The sequence below is a fragment of the Pristiophorus japonicus genome, chromosome 1 (genome assembly GCF_044704955.1).
Source record: "Pristiophorus japonicus isolate sPriJap1 chromosome 1, sPriJap1.hap1, whole genome shotgun sequence".
In the NCBI taxonomy this organism is placed as follows: Eukaryota; Metazoa; Chordata; class Chondrichthyes; family Pristiophoridae; genus Pristiophorus; species Pristiophorus japonicus.
This window is the reverse complement of record NC_091977.1, coordinates 513,769,338-513,786,345: the sequence shown is the minus strand read 5'-3', so window position 1 is coordinate 513,786,345 and position 17,008 is coordinate 513,769,338. Positions and strand designations below refer to the sequence as shown.

At 45.9% G+C, this 17,008-nt stretch overlaps 1 protein-coding gene across 1 annotated transcript in view; it reads left to right on the top strand.

Moving 5' to 3' along the window:
* The window catches only part of lama1 (laminin, alpha 1), a 439,104-nt gene that overhangs the window by 286,431 nt on the left and 135,665 nt on the right, over positions 1 to 17,008 (top strand). The window contains exons 27-30 of the mRNA XM_070895870.1: positions 3,521 to 3,648; positions 6,750 to 6,870; positions 9,993 to 10,118; positions 15,887 to 16,008. Coding sequence (XP_070751971.1) covers positions 3,521 to 3,648; positions 6,750 to 6,870; positions 9,993 to 10,118; positions 15,887 to 16,008 — 497 coding nt within the window. The remainder of the gene's footprint in view (positions 1 to 3,520; positions 3,649 to 6,749; positions 6,871 to 9,992; positions 10,119 to 15,886; positions 16,009 to 17,008) is intronic.

Sequence of the window (17,008 nt, the reverse complement as noted above, 5' to 3'; positions counted from 1 at the left end):
TGCAGTCAGTGAATACAGATAAAGAGTTAATTACCACATCCTTGTCCTGACATGGTTTCCAAATATCTCCTTTGTCAGGGTTATTAGTTGGCCAGTCAGCCATTACTCGATGAGAGTGTGATAATGTGCTATTATTGGCCTTGCATTGTGTCAGGATTGTCCAGTTTCCTGGTCAATTATCTTTTGGCATAGAATGGATGAGTCCTGTGCAAGACATAATGGCTGGTAGTTTGAGTATCTCTTAAGGGGGGGACTGGAACTGGTGCTACATGGACAATACCGGGGAGCACCATGAGTGGTACTTGTCTCAGCAGGACAGTCTCCATGCTGTCTGGTGACTATTAATCAGCTATCAGCCGTTTCAAGCCAGGTTTAGCTGTTTATGCAAACAGACTGTCTGTTGCAGAAATTTCTGGAAGGACCAGGACTCCATTTTGTTTTATATCAAAAAGGGTACAAAATACAGTGTGATGCAGCTTAGATAAAAATACATTTCCACAGGGGCCTATTAGAGACCATAAAGGAAATCTGTGTGTGAAGGCGGAAGACGTGGGTAGGATTCTTAATTAATACTTTGCATCCGTTTTCACAAAGAGTGGGGCGAAGCAGACTTTGAAATGAGGGAGGAGGAGTGTGAAATATTAGATGAGATAAACATAGTGAGAGAGGAAGTATTAAGGGGCTTAGCAGCTTTGAAAGTGCATAAATCCCTAGGCCCGGATGAAATCTATCCCAGCCTGTTAAGAGAAGCAAAAGAGGAAATAGCAGAGGCTCTGACCATCCTTTTCCAATCCTCTCTGGCTACAGGTGTGATGCTAGAGGACTGGAGGACTGCTAATGTTGTACCTTTGTTTAAAAAGGGAGAAAGGGATAGATCGAGTAATTACAGGCCAGTCAGCCTAACTTCAGTGGTGGGAAAATTAATGGAAAAAATCCTGTGGGATAGGATAAACCTTCATTTGGAAAGACATGGATTAATCAAGGACAGTCAGCATGGATTTGTCAAGGGAAGGTCATGTCTGACTAACTTGATTGAATTTTTCGAGGAGGTAACCAGCAGTGTCGATGAGGGAACTGCATATGATGTATATATGGATTTTAGCAAAGCTTTTGATAAGGTCCCACATGGCAGACTGGTCATGAAAGTAATAGCCCATGGGATCCAGGGCAAAGAGGCAAGTTGGATCCAAGAGTAGGGATAAATGGTTCATTCCCGGGTTGGCAATCAGTAACCAGTGGGGTGCCGCAGGGATCAGTGCTGGGACCCCAACTATTTGCAATCTATATTAACGACTTAGAGGAAGGGACTGAGTGTAACGTAGCCAAGTTTGCCGATGATACAAAGATGGGAGGAAAATGGCGGAGCAGGCTCGAGGGGCCATATGGCCTTCTCCTGCTCCTATTTCTTATGTTCTTATGTTAAAGTTGGTAATGGTTGGTGGGTATTTTTGAGACTGGAAGGCTGTATCCAGTGGGATTCTGCAGGGCTCAGTGCTGGGTTACTTGCTTTTTGCAGTATATATCAATGACTTGAACTTAAATTTTGTGGGTATGATTAAGAAGTTTGCAGATGACATTAAAATAGGCTGTGTGGTTGATAATGAAGAAGAAAGCTGCGGACTGCAGGAAGATATCAATGTACTGGTCAGGTGGGCAGAACAGTGGCAAATGGAATTCATTTGGGATGTCTAACAAGGCAAGGGAATACACATTAAATGGTATAACACTGAAAAGTGTAGAGGAACAAAGGGATCTTGGAGTGCATGTCCACAGATCCCTGAAGGTAGCAGGCCAGGTAGATCAGGTAGTTAAGAAGGCATATGGAATACTTGCCTTTATTAGTCGAGGGATGGATTACAAGAGCAAGGAGGTTATGCTTGAACTGTATAAAACACTGGTTAGGCCGTAGCTGGAGTACTGTGTGCATTTCTGGTCACCACATATACAGGAAAGATGTGATTGCACTGGAAGGGTGCAGAGGAGATTTACAAGAATGTTGCCTGGACTGGAGAATTTTGGCTATGAGGAAAGATTGGAGATGCTGGGTCTGTTTTCTTTGGATCAGAGGAGGCTGAGGGGAGACCTGATTGAGTTGTATGACATTATGAGGGGCCTGGATAGAGTAGATAGGAAGGACCTGTTTCCCTTGGCAGAGGTGTCAGCCGCCAGGGGTCATAGATTTAAAGTAATTGGGGGGGGCGCGGTTTAGAGGAGCTATGAGAGGAAATGTCTTCACCCAGAAGGTGGTGGGGGTCTGGAACTCACTGCCTAAAAGAGTGGTAGAGGCAGGAACCCTTGTCGCATTTAAAAGATACTTGGATGTGCACTTAAAGTGATGTAACCTACAGAGCTACGGACCAAGAGCTAGAAAGTGGGATTAGCCTGGTTAGCTCTTGGTTGACCAGCGCGGACACGATGGGCCGAATTGGCCTCCTTCCGTGCTGTAAATTTCTATGATTCTATGAATTTATAGCAACACATTGCTATTAAGAACTAGTTGGTTTATTCGCAAAGGTTTAACAATCACATTATACATTACCATTCATCCACCAGGCTCACAACTGTATGCCTTATCATAGATCCCCAAAACCCAACTGGCTGGGGTTTTATTGAGTCTTGCAAACATCACGTGACTGGCTAAGCCACTCACAACTGAACAGCTCCACAAACCTGTGAGCATACTCACAGATTCACAGGTGCATACATTATAGTATCCATGGATTGGGCAGGAGAAAAGTTAGCCAAGTTTTCCCATTCCGGATCACTCTCTCTAACTCTGTTGGAAAGTCCGATGCGTGTGTGTGTGTGTGTACATTTCGTCAGGACATGACTAGGTTTTGCTAAACTGCCCCTTTGCCACAGCAAAACAGCCTGCTGGGCTAACACTCATCTCTAGACTCAGACACAAGAAAATAGTCACTTGGGCAGGGTACTGAAGGATTGTGAAGTGCTAATGTCATCACGAGTCTTAAAAAAGGAAAAAGAAAGATGGTGGGGGAGGGTCAATATTCCCTTTAAAACGTTTTTCCGTGCGTGGTTGCTTTAAATGTGCTGCGCGGTATCTGTTCCAGCGGCAGCGGTGGTGAACGACCCGCGCGGGACCTCGCGATTGGTGCAAGGCCACACATCTTAGCATTGTGGAGGGTAATTCTCACTTTTGGCAGCTGGTGTAAAACTGGCAGAAGTAGATTGGCCTCCCTTCAATGGGAAGGAACATCAGCTGGGACCCACCAGTCTTCCCTCTGCCAGTTTTCTGTGAGAATTACCCCGAACTTGTTCAACTCAACTGTAATGTGTCGCGGGCAACCTTTCATCGTCGCTCCTGAATTGGAACGCAGATGCGTACCTCAGCAGATCGACCCCTGCTCAGCTTTATCAAAGCAGCACTGATCAACAAGTGAAGCTGCTTCTCTTCGAGTACAAAGCTCTTCAGTGGTTGCTGGGATGAGTGCTGAACGCTATATGTCTCTCTTTCTATTGGTGATGTTTGAAGTCCTGCAATCGGCTTTTATTTTGACAGCACGAGTGGAAGCATTTCAATTCAGTCTCTGACGAGCCCGTCACACGGGCTGACTTCATGTCCGCGCTCAGCGACGTCGAGTATATCCTGATCAAAGCTTCCTACGGCAATGGGCTCCAGCAGAGCAGGTGAGGAATGTCAGTCGGTGACAGTGAACGCGTATTCTTTTAACCAAGGTGACGGCTTTCGGTGTGAGCTGGGGAAAAACAAAATGGAGACTGTTACTTGTGCGGTCAAAGAGGGCGCTGCTGTGCGCATGACTTTGTTACCATTGTTACCACTGCACCACTCGGAGCTAAACCAGTTCAAAATGAGATAAAAAGAGAAAATGCTGGAAATCTCAGCGGGTTTGAAAAACAGGAGTGAAAAACAAAGTTAACGTTTTGGGTTGGCAACCCTACGTCAGAATTGCCGAATGTTCGAAACATTCGAAGAAGCACTGAAAGGGGGAGGGGAAGAAAGAACAAAGGGGAAGCTCTGTGATAGGGTGGAAGGCAGGAGAGATTAGAGAGATAAAAGTTAAAACAGAGTTTGTCATTCCAGCAGCAGGATCGAGAGTCGTGCAAACAGGACTTAGGTTGGAATTGCTCGACTTCAGTGAGTCCTTGGCAGTAGCAGTTACCACACTGGCTGACTATCACAAAGTCAGCATTTATATAAATGCCATAAAGTAATCATTTATTGTACTGTCAATATTAGCCCTTTTGGTCAGGACCATTGGCCAGTTCAGTTGAACAAAGCTTTTGGCGTTAAAATGATTCTGATCGTTTGTAGCCAATAAATACACCAAACAGGTAAAAAGAAACTCTACAAATCCTGGAAACCCAAAATAAGACATAAAATGCACAGCAAGTCAGTCAGCAGCTGAACAGATTCATGTACAGTAGCATAATGGTTAAATTGCTGGAGTAGTAATCCAGAGACGTGAGTTCAAATCCAACAATGCCAGCTGAGGTAATTTATTTTCAATTAATTAAATTAATCTGGAATTTTAAAAGCTAGTGTCAGTAATGGTTACCATGAAACTAACTACCGGATCGTCAGAAAAACCCAACTGGTTCACTAATGTCCTTCAGGGAAGGAAATCTGCCGTGCTTACCCGGTCTGGCCTATATGTGACTCCAGACCCACAGCAATGTGGTTGCTATTAACTGCCCTCTGAAAAGGCCCAGCAAGCCGCTCAGTTGTACCAAACTGCTGCGACAGAGTCAGCGCTGTGAGAGTGCCTTCACCACACGGACTGCAGCGGCTCGAGAAAGCAGCTCACCACCACCTTCTCAAGGGCAATTAGAAACGGGCAATAATCCCACATCCCAGGAACAAATATAAATAAAATGTTCTGGGTCTGACATTTCATCAGGACTTACGCCCATAAGGACTGACTGGAACAAATATATGCAGCTTTGCTTCTTGATGTTGCAGTGCAAATTCGGCAATCCTTTTTTGTCTGCTCAGTAGCCACGAGGATTAATTTTTTCAAAACATGTCCTCATTAAATCAACTTGTTGTGTTACGAAATGTAGAATACATTGAAAACCATTCATGCGTAGGAGTGATCACAAAGCAGTGATCTCATGGGTACAGCTGGTGATAATCAGGGAAACACAGAGTTCGCAGACTTTTAATGGACATGTTTATGCAAGAGATGAGGGGGCTGAAATGTCCCTCTGCCCCAATGCATGGGGCGGACAATCGGGGGAAATTCAGGTCTTGGTGTCTTTTTGGAGGGAGGCGGATGTGTGGGCGGGTCAGAACGGCCGTCACTCCGAGTCATCAGCATGAGTCATCAACGCCCGTGCTGATGACGTGCTGACGCATCATGATGTCCCTCCCCTGCATTTAAAGGGGAGGGCCGTTGCGAATTCTGCAGCCACTTTCGTGGCAAACACTGGGCCACCAGGGAGGGTTTCGGCCAGGCCAGCGGCTCGGTACTCAAGAGGGAGAGCCAGGCTGCCTGTCGGCGGCCCGGCCGAACCAGTGGCAGTCGGCCGACAATTAAAATAAAATGGCAGCCGTGGCCGTGCGCCCTCCCCTTTAAGGGCGCACGCGCCGCCCAGCCACAAGAAGCTTCCCACCGGGGAAAGGTGTCGGGGGCACCGAGCGGCGGCTGATCTGCTCCCGTGGGGGGCAATTTCCCAAAGGGGGGGGAAAGGGGGCCGTCGCCGGTTGGTAAGGGGTCGGCGTGCGCCCAACGGGGCGGGAAGTCAGCCGGGGATGTCCTGTACACCGCTCCAAAAGTACAGGAGGACAATTTTTGAAATGGCGCTGACTAAGCGGTGAGTCTTTACCGACCCATGGCCGCCTCTTTGAGGTGGCCACGGCACTTATAGAAAGGGGGCAATCTCGGCCCTGGGGTTCTGGCTTCAAAGTCACTCCCGCCCCCCCCTACCCCCGGGCCACCCGTGGAGTCGGGACAGTTTTATTTCACTTTTGCTCTTTGTTCTTCTGCTGCAATGGATATGACAGGCAGGGCACTTCTCTGGAGTTGACGAGTGATAATGGGGTTGATCGGATCAGCCATGATCTTACTGAATGGCGGAGCAGGCTAGAGGGGCCGTATGGCCGACTCCTGCCTTTATTTCTTATGTTCTTCTGTTGGGGCGAGGGACCGGCAGAGTGTGCTGGTCGCTCGCGCGTTCCAGTGGCAAAGAGCCCCCTCCCTCCTGATTTTGAAGTCCCAGCCTCATTAAAATATGGCAGGTGAGCTTCCGGCCACCAAACCGGTGTCCCAAGGCAGCTCACTGGACTCTGGCCTCGAGATCAGGCCGGGATGTTTAAGCAAAACCACCGTTGCTGCTCAAGGTACGGGAAAAATGCAGACAAACGAATTTCTGGCTCTTCGGTCGTTGGGGACTTCAATAGCACTTTGTTTTATTTGGGGTCATCAAAGGCACCGTTACTGTGGCAAAGTGTCTTGCAAGTCATGCCAATTGCAGAGAGGGAGAGAGGTCGCGTGCGTGAAGGGTAGGGGTCCCGGGGAGGCAGCGGCCCAGATTATGTTTGTGGGACTCGTCAATGCTCCATTGACGCCAGGCGATGGCAGTGAAAATCGACCCCAATGTGCTCAAAATGCTTCTTGTCATTTATTTTGAGAAATAAGCTGAAGAATATAAGTATATAACGATAAGTATCTACATTTTATAAAGCAATGCTATCCGATGATTCAGATCATGAATTTAAAAAGGGTTTGTAGACAGTTTACCTTGAATGCCTGTCCTCACTTTGCCAGGATTTCGAATATCTCGATGGAGATTGCGATGGAGGAAGACGAAACGCATGCGACTCGAGATCGTGCACATCAGATTGAGATTTGTGACTGTCCTTCTGGATACGCGGGCCTCTCATGCCAGGTATTGTGTTTAATACAAATACGTTCATTCTTCCCAATGAAACGCAGGCTGTACAATTCTATTCTTTTTTGAGCCGGCAGATCTGAGTTATACTGCCAGCTCTGGTCGCAAACAGCCGAGTGTTGACAAATGCACACAGCTCTGCTCAGAAGCTCTCAATGACCCGTCAACTGTTAACGCAGCTAAAAACAAATGGGCTAGTCTGTTCTTTGCTAACATCAGAAAGTTTAAGCATTTTTTTTTTTGAAGTTGAACATCCTGGTAGTTTTCAAGTTTGCGTTACACAGTTATGATTATATTGCAACAAAAATGGTATCATCCAACCTCTGTACAGATCTGGCTAGAGCTAAGAACTACAGAAAAGCAGCAGTTGAATTTAAACGATTGTTATGTTGAGTCAATTCAAAATTCTACAACATGACTGGGTGAAGGAATAGAGAGCTGTATATCCAAGTTTGTGGATGACACTAATTTGGAACTCTCTTCTCGAAAAGTCGGTGGATGCTCGGAAAGTCGGAGCTTTCGAGACTGAGGATTGATGGACGAGCATTAGATAAGGGCACCAAGAGATTTGGAGCAAAGGTGGGAAAATGCAGTTAAGGTGTGTTGGGTACGCGTAAATAACTGACAAACTGAGCCAGGAGAAGTGTAACTTAAGTTAACTGTGCTTTTATACAACCCAAAATGGTGTCCCAAACCGGCATGTATCAGAATGAATAATCATCATCATAGGCAGTCCCTCGAAACGAGGATGATTTGTTTCCACACCAAAAAAAAGGATGAGTTCATAGGTGAACCCAAACTACATCCTGAAGGGTTGAAGATGCCTTTGCGTAGATTTTTTTAACGTGTGGTGGCCGTTGCACACCAGCCACCACATGGGCTTGACAGAGCTAGGTCTTGGTCCAGTGGCAAGGATTACCTGCTCTGCTGCACGGACCTAGTGCGCACACATATTGCAGTGTGGGCTGGCCCGTGTTGCCCCTGGGCCTCTGGCCCCGAACTCACACCTCCCCTGGGCCCCGATCTCGTCCCTCCAGTCTCTCACAGCTCCTTCACCCCTCTTGCCGCTCCTGCTGCATCTGCCCACACTCCAATCACCGACCTGGATCTTGCTGACGTCACTCTTCGCTGCCATTGCCCTCCTGCACCAGCTCGCACTGTACCTTGTAGTGGCCTCCACGCTGCCCATGGCCGCCGCTCACCGCTCCTTTTATGGCCCCGACCTGCCGCTGATGGATCCTCGCAGGTCGGGGCCTCCACGCTGTTCCCTGGCCGCTCGCCGCTACTTTTACGGCCCCGACCTGCCGCTGATGGTTTCTCGCAGGTCGGGGTCTCCATAGCAACTGCGAATAGTTCCCGCAGGGTCCTAATGCCCATTCTGTGAGCTGTAACAAATAATTAGAGTATGAACACAACACTGTGCAAATCTGCCGTGATCTGAATGTAGGAACAGGCCTGAGGGGTTGAATGGCCTACTAGATTTTCATGTAACGCCGATGCTCTGGACATAAACGTGACACTCTAGCCTTGGGGAGGGATGATTTTCAACTCCCGCCTGCCCATTTCTTGTCTGAAAAGCGCAGCTGGCAGCAGAAAATGTGGGGTTTTGGGGGGCTGAGCAAGAAGGCACCTCAGCCACCCAACTGGTGCCCAAGGCCTGCCTGATGCAATTCTCAAGTGCGCCTGTAAATGGGCAAGCAGCCTGCCCATCTGAAATATTAGTCTTTTCCCCCCCCCCCTCCCCCGGTTATATTTGTCATGTTGATCCACATGATATTTGGGCTGTTTAATACTTGGATTGTCAGCACAACAATTATGAACCTGAGCTCTCATGATTGATTATTAGCCTTGGTAATTAATTGATTGACCATGTGTAAATAGACCAACAAATTTAATGCTGTTGAGAAAAACTATTGATAACTTAAAACTGGAATAGTTTATATATATTTCTGACACGGTTTAAAAAATTGTATCTCATTTTCTAATGTTCAAGTGATATTTTGCCTCCCAGCTAAGTGGTTCGATCTGATGGAAACACGATTAAGATATTGTCACCATTTTTTTAAGATCATTGTTGTTCTACAACAACAACTTGTAACTATCTATAGCGTATTTAACATAGTAAAATATCCCAGGGTTCTTCACAGGAGCGTTATACAACAAGCCACATAAGGAGAAATTAGGGCAGGTGACCAAAAGCTTGGTTAAAGAGGTAGGTTTTAAGGAGCGTCTTAAAGGAGGAAAGAGAGCAATAGAGGCAAGGCAGAGAGGTTTAGGCAGGGAGTTCCAGAGCTTAGGGCCCAGGCAACAGAAGGCATGGCCACCAATGGTTGAGCGATTATAATCAGGGATGCTCCAGAGGGCAGAATTAGAGGTGTGCAGACATATATTTTAATTGCATGGGTGTTGGCACATTTGTAATAAATTCCTTTGGCAAACAAGTACTTGAGAAGAAATATAGAATTTTTTAAAAACTGAGAAATGTATATGAAAGTCCCAGAGAGCAGACGCCACAAAGACTGAAAAGGACAGAAAGCGGTAAATCAGGATGTAGAGGTTGGGCTATAAACAGAAAATACTGGAAATATTCAACATCTGTGAAAAGAGAAACAGAGTTCACTGAGTATTTCCAGCCCTTTCGGTTTATATTTCAGATTTCCAGCATCCGCAGTGTTTTGCTTTTGTGGTAGGGTTTTGGGTGTCACCAGTTTGGGTTTTAATAGCCCGTTGAGTGTAGGAGGAAGGAAAGATTGAAGGAGGCGAAGGGCTCCGTACATTCAAAGCCCGGGTAAACAATCAGTTAGAGTACAAAACAGTATGATGGGCCATCATGGCTCAGTACAAATAAAACACGGTGATAGATTCACCAATCATGTATCTGTAGGGGATCATTTTCCCCGAACCCGCCCACAGGGAATAGGCGGGATTGCTTCTGGTTTCCATTTTAAACCACTTTCCGGTGAGGTCAGTGGCAAGTAAAACGGGGGCGAGGTGTAAAACGGGCGGCCAGTGCATTCCCTCAGTTCCCACTGGGCGAGTTTGGTTAAAATGAGCCCCCTGTTTCTTGTCGGTGATAAATCGTCTATTTAACCTCTTGACCGTTGACTTTTCTTTTAAAGGAATGTGCTCCAGGTTTTTATAGACAGAAGACACCGAATGGCCTCCGCTCCCTCGATATCGCATGTGTCTCATGCCAGTGCAACAATCACAGTAATATCTGTGACAAGGACAACGGCAAATGCCAGGTAGGTGCCACTAATAGATAGATGCAATACATGCAAAGATTTACAAGACTGTAATCGAATTGAAGAGTATCACGCTTTATATCAATGCAGTGACTATCAATGCAGTGACTAGGTTCAATTCTGGAACACACTCACGGTTTTCTGATGCACATTTTCTTTAATGCTTGTTACTAGGGAAAAGCACAGAATTCACCCATTATAAATTAGTTCACCAAGTACTCAAAGTTAGCTCATTTGCGGATGTAGGTGTGCTTTATCCTTTAAAAGGAAGTAAAAATGTTGCTCAGTTGATGCACAAAATAATTTCACGTATTCTTTCTTTAGTGTTTGTCTGTGCGGTGAAATGCACCTTTTTCCATTGCTGGTTCCCTCCTCATCTAATTTTCATTCCTGCATTGTTAGTAGAGTGGATGGTCGAGCCTGTGTCCCACCACGATGTGGTGATACACATTAGAACTCAAACACTCTGCCACTGTGCTGCTTCTGTCTTGAAGTTGCCAAGATGGGTAGCAGGAAAGTAACTGCTGTAAGTGACGGGAGTCACTTGGCTTTATTTTTCTCTCTGTCTTTTCTGAAGCTGCCGCATAATTACGAGGAATGCTTCCTTGGAGCTGCATTTTTTTCTTTATTTTTTTTCTTTATTCATTCTGGGATTTGGGCGTCACTGACCAGGCCGGCATTTATTGCCCATCCCTAATTGACCTTGAGCAGGAGGTGGTGAGCTGCCTCTTGAACCGCTGCAGTCCGTGTGGTGAAGGTGCTCCCACAGTGCTTTTAGGGAGGCAGTTCCATGATTTTGACCCAGCGGCGATGAAGTAACAGCGATATATTTCCAAATCAGGATGGTGTGTAACTCGGAGGGGAACTTGGAGGTGGTGGTGTTCCCATTCGCCTGCTGCCCTTGTCCTTCTAGGTGGTAGAGGTCGTGGGTTTGGGAGGTGCTGTCGAAGAAGCCTTGGTGAGTTGCTGCAATGCATCTTGTAGATGGTGCGCACTGCAGCCACGTTACGCTGGTGGTGGAGGACGTGAATATTTAAGGTGGTGGATGGGGTGCCAATCAATCGGGCTGCTTGGTCTTGGATAGTGTCAAACTGCTTGTGTGTAGTTGGAGCTGCACTCATCCAGGCAAGTGGAGAATATTCCATCACACTCCTGACTTATGCCTTGTAGGTGGTGGAAAGGCTTTGGGGAGTCAGGAGGTGAGTCGTTACAGAATACCCAGCCTCTGGTCTGCTCTTGTAGCCACTGTATTTATGTGGCTAATTTCCAGTTATGTTTCTGGTCAATGGTGACCTCCAGAACATTGATGGTGGGGGATTCGATGATGTTAATGCCAGTGAATGTCAAAGGGAAGTGGTTAGACTCTCTTTTGAGGAAGATGGTGATTGCCTGACATTTGTGTGGTGCAAATGTTATTTGCCACTTAACTGCCCAAACCTGGATGTTGTCCAGGTCTTGCTGCATGCAGGCATGGATTACTTCATTATCTGAGGAGTTGCTAATGGAACCGAACACTGAGCAATCATCAGCGAACATCCCCAATTATGATGAAGTCGCTGAAGATGGTTGGGCCTAGGGAGTAACTCATGTAGCGATATCCTGGGGCTAGGATGATTGACCTCCAACAACTACAATCATCTTCCTTTGTGCTCGGTATGACTCCAGCCAGTGGAGAGTTTCCCCCTCATTCCCATTGACTTGAGTTTTACTCGGGTGCCTTGATGCCACACTCGGTCAAATGTCATGGACAGTCACTCTCTCCTCACCTCTGGAATTCAGCTCTTTTGTCCATGTTTGGACCAATGCAGTAATGAGGTCTGGAGTCGAGTGGTCTTGGCGGAACTCAAACTGAACATCGATGAGCAGGTCATTGGTAAGTACCACTTGATAGCACTGTCAACGACACCTTCCATCACTTTGCTGATGATTGAAAGTAGACTGATGGGGCGGTAATTGGCCGGATTAGATTTGTCCGTTTTTTTTGTGGACAGGACATACCTGGGCAGTTTTCCACATTGTCGGGTAGATGCCAGTGTTGTAGCTGTACTGGGACAGCTTGGCTAGAGGTGCGGCTAGTTCTGGAGCACAACTCTTCAGCACAACAGCCAGGATGTTGTCGAGGCCCAAAGCCTTTGCTGTATCCAGTGCGCTCAGCCGTTTCTTGATATCACGTGGTGTGAATCGAAGACTGAAGACTGGCTTCTGTGATGGTGTGACCCTTAGGAGGAGGTCGAGATGGATTATCTACTTGGCACATGTGGCTGAAGATGGTTGCGAATGCTTCAGCCTTGTCACTTGCACTTACGTGCTCAGGCTCCACCATCATTGAGAATGGGGATAGTCATGGAGCCCCCTCCTCCCGTTAGTTGTTTAATGATCCACCACCATTCACGACTGGATGTGGCAGGACTGAAGCGATTTGTTCTGGTCCGTTGATTATGGGATCACTTAGCCCTTTCTATAGCATGCTGCTTCCGCTGTTCAGCATGCCTGTAGTCCTGTGTTGCAGCTTCCCCAGGTTGGCATCTCAATTTCAGGTACGCCTGGTGCTGCTCCTGGCATGCTCTTCGACACTCCTCATTGAACCAGGGTTCGTCGCCTGGCTTGATGGTAATAGTAGCGTAAGAGATATGCCAGGCCATGAGATTACAGATTATGGTGGAATACAATTCTGCTGCAGCTGATAGCCCACAGTGCCTCATGGATGCCCAGTTTTGAACTGTTATATCTGTTCTGAATCTTTCCTATTTAGCACAGTGGTAGTGCCACACAACACGGTGGAATAATATTAAGAAATGGATCCTTGGTACCTATTCACTCAAGCGAACATGCATCATTTGTGAGCCCAGACAGGGACGTTGATAGATTATTCCACTGTCGGGCGTATCAAAGCCAAACCAAACCCAATACTTCCCCAACATCCAAATATGCGCTCCTTCCAAAGGGGTCAAGAATGGGAATATTGACTGATTACCCCCCCTCCCCAGGGAGATCTATGCTGAGATAAACAAGCTCAGCACCTACCAGGGAATTAACCTGGCACCTATCCCATGGCTCCGGACCATGGTATAATACATGACTCAGCCATTGAGACCTCACCACCATGATTTTATTTTTACTTTGTCCATAGTAAATGAGTGAAGGTGTCACCATAACAATTCTTAACACTGAACCACATGCCATTCCTAGTACTAAATAACATCAGATATTTTGCAGATGTAATTTGTAGATGTTCTGATATCCCAAACAGTTTAAGCAGAGTGGTTCTGATTTTCCATTATGAATCAATCAAAAGCAACAAATGTTTTGTTTCTTTGTGAAGCCAAGTTTAAAAGCTCTAAAGTCCTTTATTGCCCTCTAGATGTAAGGCATCAACCTGTCCTTCAGGGCACCTAGATTGACTGTCTACTTTGATTTAAAATATCAATCTTCGCTGGAAATTGGGACAGTTTTTGATTGTTAACATTGTATTGATCACCAGTGAGCCCATACAATGCATTAAAGCTCTGATATAATTCTCGCTTTTTAATAATGAAAAGCTCTCAAAGCATAACAATTAATTCATTCCCACGGCTTTCAGGTGGCTCCGGGTGCAGCTGAACTGCTTTCATAGTGAGCTGCAGGCCTGGAAAATAAGACTTTAATTAGAAATATGATCACTGTATACTTGATTAGAGCTAGCACTTGAATTAAGCTATTAGCATTCAATATTCTACAGTCGTGACCACCTTTGCTGTTGTTGGCTTTACAGTCGACAAGCATTTGGCATTTGCGTTGAGGCAACAGCTTTCGTGTCCTAAAATTACTTCGGGGGTTCAGAGGTGACATCTTATTAGCTAACTCCCGTGGGTTGTCAACTGAGTAAATATCTAACATATTGACGATGTCAAGATTTGTGATTTTGCAGGCAGGAAACACACACCACTTCATTTATTTAAGCTAGCGAGTGTGAGAAGGAGAACACTCAGTGCCTCTGACTTTTATTTCTACTCCAAGACTGTTGTTCACAGCTTAGTTGCTTTGGAGTTACCCAGTCAGTCTCACTGAGGCAGTAATTATAGAATCAGAGAGAAAATAGAAATTTACAGCATGGAAGGAGGCCATTTTGACCCACTGTGTCCGCGCCGGCCAACAAAGAGCTATCCAGCCCACTTACATGACTACATTTAGAAATACTCCTATGGGAGCTACTGTAACAGTTGCTGCAATTACTTTTTGGCAGGAAAGGTATTTTGATTGGATAGGCAGAGTAACTGCTAAAATCCTTGTGGAGAAAACCCTCAGAACATGTGTGCTGTGACAGGGATGGCCAATGAAAGGCCTTTGAAGAAATCCTCTCGCTCGACTTGTCAGGCCGCACCGTTGCCAGCTGTGCTGCAGCCTATTCCTGGCGCCACCCAGCGTTTCCTGGGTGACGTGCCCTATATCATCGTCTCAATCTGTCTCACCCTGAATGAATGGAAGTTCCACCTGAAGGTAGTTCAGGACCTTTCCAGAAGTTGGGCCAGTGTGGAGGTTGACCAGTTGATGCTCAAGGTGTCAGCTTGGGGACTGGACAGTATCTTCTACTCAAGGTTGCTTTTGGCGTTTCATCCATTTCATCTGATCCTGCCAGTACTCCAGAGGACAGGGGCAGACGGAGCTGAAGGGACATTATAGAATCATAGAAATTTACAGCACGGAAAAAGGCCATTTCGGCCTATCGTATCTGTGCTGGCTGACCAAGAGCAATCCATCCTAATCCCACTTTCCAGTTCTTCGTCCGTAGCTTTGTAGGTTACGGCACATATCAAGTAAATGTGGTGAGAGTCTCTGCCTCTATCACCCTTTCAGGCAGTGAGTTCCAGACCCCCACCACCCTCTGGATGAAAACATTTCACCTCAAATCCCCTCTAATCCTCCTACCAATTACTTTAAAACTATGCCCCCTGGTTGTTGACCCCTCTGCTAAGAGAAATAGGTCCTTCCTATCCATTCTATCCAGGCCCCTCATGATTTTATACACCTCAATCAGGTCACCTCTCAGTCTCCTCTGTTCCAAAGAAAACAAACCCAGCCTATCCAAACTTTCCTCATAGGTAAAATTCTCCAGTCCAGGCAACATCCTCGTAAATCTCCTCTGTACTCTTTCTTGTGCAATCACATCTTTCCTGTAATGTGGTGACCAAAGCTGCACACAGTACTCTAGCTGTGGCCTAACCAGTGTTTTATTCAGTTCAAGCTTAACCTCCCTGCTCTTGTATTCTATTATTTTGCTGATAAAGGAAAGTACCCCATATGCCTTCATAAACAACCTGTTGTGCTACTTTTAGGGATCTGTGTACATGCACTCCAAGGTCCCATTGTTCCTCTATACTTCTCAGTATCCTACCACTTAATGTGTATTCCCTTGCCTTGTTAGCCCTCTCCAAATGCATTACCTCACACTTATCTGGATTGAATTACGTTTGCCACTATTCTACCCACCTGACCAGTTCATCGATATCTTCCTGCAGTCTACAGCTTTCTTCTTCATTATCAACCACACAGACGATTTTTGTATCATCTGCAAACTTCTTAATCATATCCCCTACATTCAAGTCTAACTCATTGATATATACCACAAAAAGCAAGGGACCTAATCTTTGACAGAGGGGTGATGACCCTTTATGTATAGATTTGGCTGGTTAACACCATGCTCAGTTGATTTAAATGGATTATTCTTACCCCAGCCGCCACCCCGCTGAGTGAGGATGATCTGCTTGTGATTTTCTATTTCTGTAAACCAGGGTTGTCGAGACAACACAGTGGGTGATCACTGCGAACTGTGTGCTTCAGGGTACTACGGCAACGTAAATGGATCGATTGGTGACTGCTCACTTTGTGCCTGTCCGCGGTCCAACTCTGGCAGGTAATGTATAACCACAGGCATCTGTTGCTTTCAAAGGATTTGTTTTTCCATAAGAGTACAGGTACTTCACTTAGTGTTCCTGCACACAACATCAAGATCATTGGATATATTGCAAATAAAGAGGAAAGGGCTGTGAAATTTAAACCGTACCAGAAAGTCAGCATCTCAAAGCGAAACGGTGCGTTGGGGCATTAAGCTTGGTGCTCTCCGTTTAATACGAGAGCAGAATCGGTGAGACTGCACTCCTGTATCAGAGCCTTGCTACAGCCTGGCTAATGATGCTGAATTTACCCTGTAAAGTTGGTCCTTGTTGATGTAAGCATGTCAACATGTTAAAATAAAAATGGATGCAGGCTTTTTACTTCGGTAAATTCTGAAAGTTTAAGGGGATTCTAGAAAATGCACATCTCTCTGTTTTTAAAAAACACTTCTTTTAGAAAAGAACAAAAGCTGAATTTGTCCGTTTTTTGTAGCTCAGTAAAAAAGTAAAAAATCAGGGGTCACAGTCTGAGGATAAGGGGTAAGCCATTTAGGACCGAGATGAGGAGAAACCTCTTCACCCAGAGAGTGGTGAACCTGTGGAATTCCCTACCACAGAAAGTTGTTGCGGCCAATTCACTAAATATATTCAAAAAGGAGTTAGATGTAGTCCTTACTACTAGAGGGATCAAGGGGTATGGCGAGAAAGCAAGAAGGGGGTACTGAAGTTGCATGTTCAGCCATGAACTCATTGAATGGCGGTGTAGGCTCGAAGGGCCGAATGGCCTACTCCTGCACCTATTTTCTATGTTTCTAGGTTTCTAATTCGCTTGAACAATAAGCTAATTTTTTCACTTTTTTAATTTTTATGCTGATGAAGATGAGGAGGGGGGAGATGGTTTGGAGTGTATGTATAGAGCTAACATCTCAAATACTTCCAAAAATAACCTCGATTGAGTTATTTCAGCTTTTCAGTGTCTATTTTGAACAGTTCCCAGGTCCGCTGCAGGATGCATTTAAT